At 40.7% G+C, this 12,041-nt stretch overlaps 1 protein-coding gene across 3 annotated transcripts in view; it reads right to left on the bottom strand.

Moving 5' to 3' along the window:
* The window catches only part of GSTCD (glutathione S-transferase C-terminal domain containing), a 184,115-nt gene that overhangs the window by 147,032 nt on the left and 25,042 nt on the right, over positions 1 to 12,041 (bottom strand). For all 3 annotated transcript variants that reach the window (XM_019521928.1, XM_019521927.1, XM_019521926.1), the window contains exons 2-3: positions 6,871 to 7,298; positions 1,437 to 1,901 (exon numbers count right to left, since the gene is read on the bottom strand). In XM_019521928.1, the coding sequence (XP_019377473.1) occupies positions 1,437 to 1,901; positions 6,871 to 7,281 (876 nt within the window). In that variant the 5' untranslated portion in view covers positions 7,282 to 7,298. The remainder of the gene's footprint in view (positions 1 to 1,436; positions 1,902 to 6,870; positions 7,299 to 12,041) is intronic.

Genomic DNA, 12,041 nt, shown 5'->3' with positions numbered 1-12,041 from the left:
AAGTAAGAAAGAGTGGGCTTGCCCACAATGCAGTAGCTGTTTGGGCAGCAGGAAGGGGGGGAGGGGGCAGGGGCTGCAAGGCGGGAGTTAGGGGCACCAGCAGGGCTGTTTGGGAGCAAGGGGCACTGGCAGGGCTGGGGGGCAGTGGGCTGCGGGTTAGGAGTGAGAGGCACCAGCAGGGCTAGAGGCAGGGGGCTATAAGTCAGGAGTGAGGGGCACCGCCAAGGCTGGAAGGGGGTCAGGAGACTGAATCAGGAGTGAGAGGCATGAGGGATAGGATGGGTGACTGTGGGTTGGGTGTGTAAGGCACTGGCAGTGCCAGGGGGCTGCAGGTCAGGAATGAGAGGCACCAGCAAGGGGTGGGGGCAGGGTACTGCTGTTTGGAGGTGAGGAGCCCTGGCAGAGCTGGGGTCAGTGGATCCGGGGTGATAGGCAGCAGCAGGGCTGAGGGTGGGTGTGGCTTGTCAGTGAGGGGCAACAGAATGGGCAGGGGCAGGGCACTGGCATGTCACTACTCCTCCATCATATTCCTATCCCCCACCCCGGTCATGACAGGTGTCCTCTTTTTTGGACCTGGAAATATGGTAGCCCTAACTAAGTGTAATCTTAACTTTGGATTTACAAAGTGAGAAAAATACAATACCCTCCTAAGGGCTTTTCATTTCTAAAGTAACTGATACTTATAACCTTAAATCCAGTTTAACAAATTACTTAGACAGGAAATAACTTTTTCAGATGTTCCAGATTAACTTTTTCAGAAGGACTCTGTTCCACGCCCCCTTCCCCTTCCCAGATTAGAAATCATCGTCTTCCACATGGTTCTAATCACCTGTTGCATCCCAACATACTAGACCATAACAGACCTCCTACCTACTGCTTCTTCAACCCCCTCTCCCCACAAACCTTGGTATTTGTCTCAGGTATGATAGCGGCTACTGTTTTGGATGCAATGCCTTCTGAGGTTGGATACAACTCTCTTCTGAATTTCTAATGCGAAAAGTAATGGAAGTCAAGCTCTAGTCTAATTTAGCCAAGCCAGCCATTCATCAAGATATATACGTGGAAACAGAAATAGCTAAGGAAAGTATTAGGGGGAAGAAAGTATTTAAATAAAAACACACCTTTGGAGAGCCAGTGTGTGACATAAATGTATTTCAATACATACATAATAAATAGGCAAGAATTATTTGCAGCATATCAACGGCTGTGTGATCGCTATTGTATATTTAAAACTCAAAGGATAGATAAGCAGTATAGTATATTTCCCATACTATGCATACAAAAAAATAAGGTAACAAAACAGTTTTCCCATTCTGAGGGACTATACAGCACACACTTTGTTTGACCTCTACATGTCTTAAAACAAAATGTTTTTATAACCTTTCAGTTTCTAAAAGAAATTTACACTATGTAATATACATAAGCTGTTTTCTTACCAGGAATTGATGGATGCATGGTAAAAGCACAAGGTCTGCCAGGGTAAAATAAAGTCCTTCAGCAAAAATATGCTCCAAGGGTGGGAGGTCAGAGGTTTTCATTTTCCTGATGAGAGGGGGCTCCCTGTTGGTTGTAGCTGGTACTTCCTGCACAGTTAATTTGGAAAAAGCCACTCTCAGTTCCAAGCTTGTGAGTGTTTGCTCCTGCTTTTCTTCTATTATTCCTTCTTCTGTGTTTCCCATTGCAAGTGCAGGCAGTGAAGCAGTATTGTCAGCTGTATTTTGCTGCTGCAGTTTCTGCCTTCGGATTTTGTCATCGTTGTGCACCCTGACAGGTTCTCCAAGCTTTTTCTCAAGCTGCAAAACCTCAGGTGGAATAGTCTGACACTGTTCAGGAGATGCAGTCAAAAAGCTCTCAACAGCCAGAGGGATGCTGATTTCACAAAGTCTGGTCCACTGGCTAACCTATCAGATAGATTTAAATAAGCATGTTCTCATTAGAATGGTTAGGACTATCTAAAAAGTTTCTCCAAACGAGGTGCAACTTCCACCTTTAAAGATATACTGTGATTATCTTACAAACTCACAAAACACATGCATTATATATAACTTATGTAAATAGGGTGGAATTTGATCTCTCAATTTCCTTACTATGTAATTATATACAAGTTGTTTTCTTACCAAGAATTGATGGATGCATGGTAAAAGCACAATATCTGCCAGGGTAAAATATTGACATTGCTAATGATATAACACTATTTCATTCAGGATATTAAATTGTATATGCCAAAGTAATAAATAAATGGTACCTGGTGTGTTTAAAAGTTTGTTAATTTGTTTTTATTTTTTACTGGTGGCAACCTGGGATCACTGCATACTTCATGAGAAGTAAAAGCTATGACTAAGTGATGTAGGTCATCCCAAATAAGTGCCAACAAAACTAGAATCCTATCCCATCTATGAATGTGCTGCATGCAATTTTGTTTTTCTCTAAAAGCTTTTTCAGAACTGTTTTTGAACAAAGTTGGCATGGCTTTCTTGCTATGTGGTATCAGTAAGTCCAAGTTTTTATCTTAACAATTTAAGGTTTATTTTTCTAAATCTGTTTCCCTTTATTTCTACTTAAATATTTTTAAGTTATCATTCAGACTCTACTTTACCCTCTTGTTCAATTTACTTGACTGGTACAATAATCCAGAATCGATCCCATCAAATTAACTTGCATAGAAACGATTTTCAGTTCAATTCTGTCATTTTTGGGGGGGATTGGGAGAGGTAAAATTACAATCTCTCTAAATATAATTGTATAACCCATATCACAACTCTATCCACTTGCACTATATTAGTTGCATAATTTCAGACTAGGGGTACATCAATAGAGATTTTGGGGGCCGATACCGATACCTGATATTTAAGCAGGCATATCAGCCTACACCCATCCAATTTCTGATACAGCTGCCTCCAGCTGATACGTCTGTGTGGTGGAAGGGGAGGGAAGGGGCCTGCGGGAGGCAGTGAGAGGGCACTGGTGGCACTGGGAGGGGACTGCAGCCACCCCGATTTTGCCACATTTCCACTACCAGTGCCGCCACTGCCAGCCGTCCGACGCAGTGCCAGCTCATGGGTGGAGGTGGGGCACTGAGCATTGAAAATCCACATGCTGGGAAGAGCCGGGACTGAGCCAGGCGGCTGGTGGCAGCAGCGCTGGGAGGGGAGCTGCGGCAAAATTTGGGGTGGCTGCAAGCCCCTCCCAGCACCACCAGCGTCTGCTCCGAGCCCAGCCCCTGGCAAGAAGAGCCCCACACCAGACTTACCAGCTGGAAGCAGCTCTTCAAGCTACCGGCTTTGGTCCTCGCTGCCTGAGTGTTGTGCTGCGGCTGCGCGAAACACAGGCATTTATCGGTCAAATTATTGGCCCCATCAGGCCGATTTCCAATACAGCCAATTTTTTTTGTATTGGTACAGATCAGACATCAAACCAATGTATCAGTGCACCTCTATTTCAGATTATAATTAATTTTCCCATAAATACTATGGATTTTCATGGAAATAGTTCACACAATATTTTAAAAAATTGACAATGGGAGAAAACTGCAGACTCAGGAATTACTCAAGTTTTATGATGAAGACAACATGTTCCCTGCCTATGTCCTGGTTTGGTTTGGTGTTCAAAAGTATCTCAAACATTAATTCAGTTAAATCCAATTTTTAAATGACTTGCAAGTAAATAAAAACATTACATTTTAAATAAGGGTGAAAACCGTTCAACTCTTCTTGTTTACACATATATTGGAAGGAGCTTATACTCGTGAAATAGTAGTAGTTAGCAGCATTCATAATTAGCAAGTACGAGTTCATTAACCAAACCTGAACTACCTTTAACAGACAACTCCATTTCTTTAGAGAGCAGTTTAAAAAAAAATCTCAATATTTCCAGCACGATTTGGTTTGACCTTTAGTTAAAGATCTTTTCTCCTAGGTAACTAATTTTTGTTGGCCCCTACGGTGGTCACTTAAGTTTCATGGCATCTTAAAATACCAAATTTTAGGAGCATACATATTTAAGATGCATTAAAATTAAAGGTTAACTGAAATGATTTTTAAATGCAAAAATCTTTTAAACTCCTAAATTACTAGCTATATATGTGGACAGACTTAAAATACATGCAACCTCTGCACATATTTCTCCACAGTCCACAAGAACTGATTCATCACTGTGCTACTACAGTTTTACACTGTTTTAATTTTGAAGGAATTACAGCAGCCTAAATAGATGAGAACATTAGTGCATGGTTTACACCTGAAAAGAAACTAACAAATCTGGGATTCACAGGAGCATTCAAATATGCCTAAATGATTTAAAAACCAAACTCCTAAGGAAAACAAGCCAAAAGGAGTTTGTCTCAGTAAGCATGATCACAAGATCAAAACAAACTGCAGTGGAAGATGCAGGATCTATAATATAAGGGTGCCTATACACATGCAGGGAGGCTGCTCCGCCATATTGTAATTGCAATGCATCAGAGTAGGCTCAATTAATCAAGTCTACTGGAGCCTGGTAATTACCATGCTCCGGCAAACTCCATCATCATATGCATCAGTATCGCCATGCTGAAAAAGGGCTGCAGGGGCACTTTAACCTAAAGCTTGTTCAGCGAGCTTTAGTTAAAGTGTCCCTGCCACCATTTTTCAGCGTGGGAACGCAGATACACATGACATTCTGGGAGCTTGAATTAGAGTGGCTCTGAGAGCATCACATGTATTCAGTGTCCTGTGCTTCAACATGGTGGCAGGGGCGCTTTAACTAAAGCTCATTTGACAAGCTTTAGTTAAAGTGCCCCCCACCACCATTTTGAAATGCAGGGGGATACCAGATAAAAGAGCTTTTACTGTAATATCATTGAAGTCTGGTTTATATGGTGCTATAACTTGAGTGTTTGGAATGCCATGAAGGGATTGCCTAGGGCTCAAGCTCCAGGGTGGTCCCTGCCAGTTGGCAGCAGATATGGACTATCCTAGGACTTGAGCCCTGGGGCAGTTTTTATCCGCTGACAATCAGCTGATTCTTGGGCACCCAACTTGCTGATGCAAGAGGTGCCCAAGATCATGATTATAATCCTGGTTTCCCCCTACCCTGGCAATATGGTGTGACAGGGATCTGATTCCTGATCCCACAATCATGCCTCCTGCCATGCACATGTGGTATGGGAGAAGGCACAATTGTTGAGATCAGATCCCACTGCACCTTTAAGGCTAGGGAGAGACATTCAAAAGCCAGAGCCTAAACTGATTCAATCTTTGCAGGTTAGTCTAAACCATGGTATACTTTGCTGCACCCAGAAAAAACCAACATTGGTGGGAAAACCACACAGTAGCCAAGACCCTGGTGAACAGGGAGATAAGATGTTGAAGACTGTTCTCAGCTAAGTCATCTGGACCATGTAGTTACAGGCTGAAAATGGCACCAGAGCACCGAGTTCAACAAAAACCTCATCTTAAAAAAATAATCATACTGAACCTGATGCTAACAAGCATTTACAGTGGGAGCCACCTCTCTGTGTATTTGAGGGAAAATAAGAATGATAGATATTGCCCAGGGGCTGTCAGGGGGTACAGGGGTTGGTCCCAATGTGCATGGGGCAGAAGCCAGCTACCCCTGCAGCCAACACAGCTCCCCCGCCATGGGGGTTTAACCAGGCAGAAGTGGCCCGCTGCTGCCTGTGCTAACCAGAAGCAAAATTGCTCCCAGTCAGCATCTACACATCTGCTGCTGCGCATTACCTAATGTACAGTTGATCTAGTACCTGTATATGTTGGTACTAGCAAATGATGCATTAAACTAATTTAATGTACAGTTAGTCCAGCACACATGTAAATGGTGATACTTTACTATGCATTAGATTAGACTTATGTGCAGTAAAGCATCTCATATGGAGGTGCCCACTGTTTAGTACAGCCTCGTGTTACAGGACCATAGTTAAGAGTTGTTCTTCAATTAAACCTTATCTGAAATTACTGAACAGACCACAATTACATGACATAAATGGTATGAAAGAACATACATGAGAGAAAATTAAGAAGGTATTTTACACAGTGGTGATTAAGTAAAATAGCTTTCCAATCATGTGGTGCAGATGAAGCAAATAATGAATGATCTAGACTGTCTAAAGGGCATTAGAGAGCTTCATGATTCAGAAGTAAGGAACACAGTTTACATTGGAAGTTATTCCCCGACCTAGATTACTTAAGGATCTTCTTCCTCGTCCCTCCCCCTCCACCCTCCCAATCCCCACTGGCTCCAGTTGCTCGTAGTAGTGTTCTAGCTTCCTTTAGCTTCCTTTCAGAATTGCTGTCAGTCCTTTTTCAGCATAAGTAGACCATAGCTTTATGGACTTATACATTTGATTAGACTTTAAATATTTTCTCTTCTACATACCCTCTAGGACCTGAGTTCAAGGTCCTACATTTACTTTACAATTGGTGTCATCTTGAATGCTTGTATAAGAAATTTGTATTTTCATTCGATTCAAAAGAAGTGATAACAGTTTTCACGTGGACACGCTAAAATCTGATATTGGCAGATTAAAAGTAAACTGAATTTCCTTTTTAAACAGACAGCAACAGATTCTCAACTAGTCTAAATCAGCATACCATCACTCTTACCAGTGAAAGTACACTTTTCCCCAACCTATAGTTTTCATCTTAATATTACTTAAATATACAAGCCTCTTTTTCCTTTCCCTGCTTGTTTTAAATAATTACAGCTCATATTTATGCCAGAATCAACAGTGTCCTATTGGACTAACTAGGAAATAACATGGTAAAATTTGCTAATTGGACACTACCGCTGACATCCACATTGAAACCCAATTTAAAATATTACTTTTTGTACTGTAAAAGAATTAATATATCTAACAGAAAAAGATGCACTCACTTCAGCACAGGCTTTTAAGCAGGTTTTTTTAAATCCCAAAAGTTCTAAAGCTTCCTTATTTGATGGGTCAGCCTCATATGTTTTCTGTACTATGTACCTCAGCACAACAGCAAGACCAGCTCGACAGAATTTGCCATCTTTCCCCACAATAGCAGGCAAACAGCAGTTCTGGACTACCAAAGGAAGCTGACACCTTGAGGTAAAGTGCAACTTGGGATCACTAGGCAATGCTTTGCCCTCAAGCTGGTCATCTGCACTTTCACCAGCAGGCACTAAGAAAACTTTGAATAATTTGCAGTCACAGTAGGACAGCAAAAATAAGGCTACAGATGAATGAAGAGGAAAGATGCAATCTTCATATTGATGGGAGAAGTCCAAATAGAGCCATTCCTCAGTAACACTGCCTTTCATCTTCCAATTTAAAGTTCCTGAAATAGAAATCAGAACAGTAATAATTAGTAATAAATAAATGATTTTTAAAAACCCTGTGCACATATACAGTTTGAAATGATGATCATTCCACTTGCTGGAAAAGAACTCAACTCAAATGGTTTAAACCTGTGGTGTTCAAACGGCAAGGTGGGGACCGCAGTACCACAAAACAGAGTGGGTAAATACATATTAATACGTGTATGCACATATCTTACACTTCATTAATGAGCCCCACTCAAGCTCAACCCTCCAAAACCTAAACCCTTGATTCTGTCACTGCATACAAATAGGTCTGCTCACATACATGCAATTTCACAGCAGGACATACTAATGGAAGACTCACTCTATTAATCCACCCACTTTACATTTAAACTACACTATTCTCAGCTAGGGAAGTGATGTGCTAGTCGAGCAAAAGATCACCCTCACAGCTTTAGGATATACACTAGCACTCATCTAAGAAAGAAAAAACAAACCAATCGTAAACTGGAAAGGAAGAAAACTAAGCCGTTAGAAATCCAGTTAGGTCTAAACACATTTAATTTCCTATTTATCTCCTAATCTTTCAAAATGATTTCTTCCCCTGAAGCAACAGGACTTAGTATGTTACATAAATTACAGTAATATGGCTACTTCTTCCATATATGTGATTTTGATATTCTGATATTTAAATTTGATTTGTATTATAGCTTTGGTCCATTTTTGTTTATTCAAGACAAAAAGACACTGGTTTTCTTAAAGCAAGTCTGAGTAGCTTAAGTCAATTACCTATTCAGGATTTTTTTAAAAATGTGTAAATGAGCAAGTAGCTGTTGCAACAGTGGGGACTCTAAAATAAATAAAAAAGAAAAAAAATCGACAAATACTCAACTCATAAAGCTCTCACAGTATCCCCATGAATTTTCTAAAACTCTGTGTATGTACCTTTAAGCAGCTGGGTCTACAAGGCACAGTTATGTTTTTCTGAGATCATTAAGAGAACAGCATAGAATATTCATGCAGGCCACAAACTGCATTGGTTTCTGTATTACAAATTAAATCCAGATTCTGTCAGGTCATTCATTGAAGGTCAAATACAGACAAAAATAATCCATACTCCTGAAGAATCCTGTATGTGTGCATCTGTACATATATGAATCTTTTTAAAGATAAGGCTTGATTTAAGCATAGTAATATACTCATAGCTGACATTAAGGATCCAGTCTTTACACAGAACATCATTTCAATTAATTTTCCTTAATTTTTGGTTCAAGAATGACATTTTCCTCTATTAATATTACACTATTCCAGTTCAAATTGCTGTAGAATTATGATGTAATAATTATTTTGAACCACACCTAATAAAATTCTCGTCTACTACTATATTAATCACAAGTCATATTGCAGCCTTTAGACACTAGATGGCACTCATTTAAAGCAATTGTTTTAGAAGCAAATACTATGTAAGCAGGGAAAGGTGTCTTCATAGTACCAAGAAATGGCATTATGCATGTTTTATATAAAACACAAATGACTCTGGAGCGGTGCTATTCATTGAAAGCATTATCTATGTTAATAAGAATATCATGGAGAAATTACATGAATACGCTGTTAATTATTTACTTCCACAATAAAAAGTGCTTTTGTCTTTGACAGAGCCAGAACATTGAATTTTTTCTCTTATATTTAATGGGAACATGTGGGTCAAATTAACAATTTTATATAATCTCTATCAGTAGATCAAACCAATTGTTCAAGACCTTGCAATGTATGAAGAAATCTCAAGTCACATTTGACATTTAAATATACAGAATAATGATGGTAATGATTACATTAAGGGATTAAAAACGAAAAAAAGCATTGATCACAGCACTTCATTTTCAAATATTAAAGCTCAACATAAAAACGCCATAGTTTCCATCCAATTAATATACCTACCACACAAAGAAGCCTATAAATAAATAAATAAATAAATGAATAATTATTCTCCTAGAAAATTACACTCAGAAATCTGATGATGAAAACTCTGGAAAGCAAAGTACAGTATATAGGTCAAGGCATACTTCATGCTAGTATCAGCTGTGGGAGGGAAGCCAAATAGACATGAACATCATTAAACAATATATGAACCAAGGAGAACTAGCTATGAATTACATAATTATTGATATTTTAAATAAGAACCTTAAGCACAACGTTCAGTTCAAACATTAAATTACCTTTCCAGACATTTGGATTATTTTGAACTTTCATGGAAAATGGTAAAACATATGACAAAAACCACCCCCTTCTTTCAAGGTCATTCCAGTCTATCAAGTGTACACAATCATCTTATGAACCTTATAGTTTGTGTGGTGGCCTTGTTGTATGCCTTATAACAAGAAATCCTTAGAGGCAAGGCTATCTTAGGGTGATATTTTTTGTAGGACCAATTATGTAGTTGGGATAAAGTTAGACAAGCTTTTGAATGCAAGACCTGAGGAAAAAGGTCTTGCATTCAGAAGCTTGTCTAACTTTATCCCAACTACATAATTGGTCCGATAAAAAAATATCACCTTAAGAAATCCTTGCTTCTTGCATAATTTCTGAATCATCACGACTACATCATTATGATTTTTCTTAGGAACTACTACATAGGTGCCGACTTTGTATTTTTCCCAGCAGGTACTTTTTTTGCAGGGGGAAGGGGAAGGGGTAGTTGTGGGACCACTGCCTTGCTGGCCTCTCTGGTATTCCCCGCTGCACCATCTCAGCAAGCTGGGGGACATCAAACCAGTCCATTTTTGGATAACCCATCACTCCCATTTCTACATGCTTATGCTCCATACCATTCACCACCCTGCCCTTTTGTTTAACCTAGACACCAAGTTGCAGAACACCTTTGACAGCGAGGATGGTGAACCAGTCTGTATTCCACCTTAGTCCCACATTCCACTGGGGAATCTAAATTAGTGGCTCCTTAACAGATTGCTCAGCATAAGTGTGTAACCTGATGCACTTTATATATTTCCCTGACACCTGTTCCCTCTGCAGCCAGAAGGACTAGGGACAGAAGTTACACATAAACCGGTTTAAATGATCAGAAACTGGTTTAAACCTGTAAGAGAACAGAATTTCAGTGCACTTAAACTATTTACAAAATGGCCAAAGATAAGATAAACCTGTTGGGATGTAATATGAGATTTAACTGATTTAGATCAAACCAGTTTATGGACCTTCTGTCCCAGACCAAGGAGAGTCTGGCACATGCATATCTTGAATGCCCCTATGCTACCTCCTCAAAAACCAATTTTGAGGCTTTTATCTTATTCACACCACATCCACAGCACTACAAAGTCCTAGGATCTTGTGGTCAACTTCCTCCTGGCTGTGGCCAAGCTGTCCATCTACCAAACCAGGAAGGAGGTGCTGGCTGGAGGGAACCTGGGTGGCTATGTAGCTGTCTTCTGCTCTTTTGTCTGTGCATGCCTAAAAAGAGTTTGCACTGGGTAGTGTCCATTGGCTCTTTAGATACATTCAAGGTCAGTGGGTGCTAGCCAGAGTTCTCTGCTCAATGTTCTCCCTTGGCATCCTAGTTATTAAACTATAACATGTCTCTATTTTATCATTACTTGTCCCATGGAGTTAGTTACTGTACATTTAGTGGCCTTCCTCTAGCCACTGAGGGGCAGCTTGTAGGTCATAGAATCATAGAAAGTTAGGATTGGAAGGGACCTCAGGAGGTCATCTAGTCCAATCCCCTGCTCAAAGCAGGACCATCCCCAACTAGATCATACCAACCAAAGCTTTGTCTGGAAGGGTTTTGAAAACCTCCAAGGATGGAGCTTCCACCACCTCTCTGGGCAATGTTACCCAGTGTTTTATTACCCTCCTACTGAGAAAATTCTTCCTAATATCTAATCTAAACTTCCCTTGCTGCAACTTGAGACCATTGCTCCTTGTTCTGTCATCTGTCACCACTGAGAACAGTCTAGCTCCATCCTCCTTCGAACCCCCCTTCAGGTAGTTGAAGGCTGCTATTAAACCCCCTGTTAGTCTCCTCTTCTCGTAACTAAATAAGCCCAGTTCCTTCAGCCTTTCCTCAGAAGTCATGCACTCCAGCCCCCTCACCATTTTTGTTGTCCTCCATTGGACTCTCTCCAATTTGTCCACATCCTTTCTGCAGTGAGGGGCCGGAAACTGAATACAGTACTCCAGATGTGACCTCACCAGTGCTGAATAGAGGGGAATAATCACTTCCCTTGACCTACTGGCAACACTCCTATCAATGCAGTCCAGAATGCCATTAGCCTTCATAGATTTCCTAGATTTCCTAGACAGGGCTGGAAGGGACCTCATAAGATCATTGAGTCCAGCCCCCTGCCCCAGGGGCAGGAAGTCAGCTGGAGTCATAGGATCCCAGCAAGATGAACATCCAAATTTCTCTTGAAGGCATTCAAAGTAGGTGCTTGAACCACCTCTGATGGCAGGCTAATTCCAGACCTTGGTGGCTCGGACAGTAAAGAAGTTCTTCCTTACGTCCAACCTGAAACGGTCTTGGAGGAGTTTATAACCATTCCACCTTGTTATCCCTTGGGGCGCACTGGTGAACAAATGTTCCCCCAGATCCTGGTGAACATCCCTTATAAACTTATAGGTGGCCATCAAACCGCCCCTGAGCCTGCTCTTTTCCAGGCTGAAGAGCCCCATAGCTCTCAGCCTGTCATCATAAGGTCTGTTTTCCTGACCTCTGATCATGCGCGTGGCTCTTCTCTGAACTCTCT

The sequence above is a fragment of the Gavialis gangeticus genome, unplaced genomic scaffold (assembly GCF_001723915.1).
Source record: "Gavialis gangeticus isolate Ggan-Ray unplaced genomic scaffold, GavGan_comp1, whole genome shotgun sequence".
NCBI classification, from domain to species: Eukaryota; Metazoa; Chordata; order Crocodylia; family Gavialidae; genus Gavialis; species Gavialis gangeticus.
The sequence above is the reverse complement of the archived record's forward strand: the minus strand, read 5'-3'. Positions and strand labels throughout refer to the sequence as shown.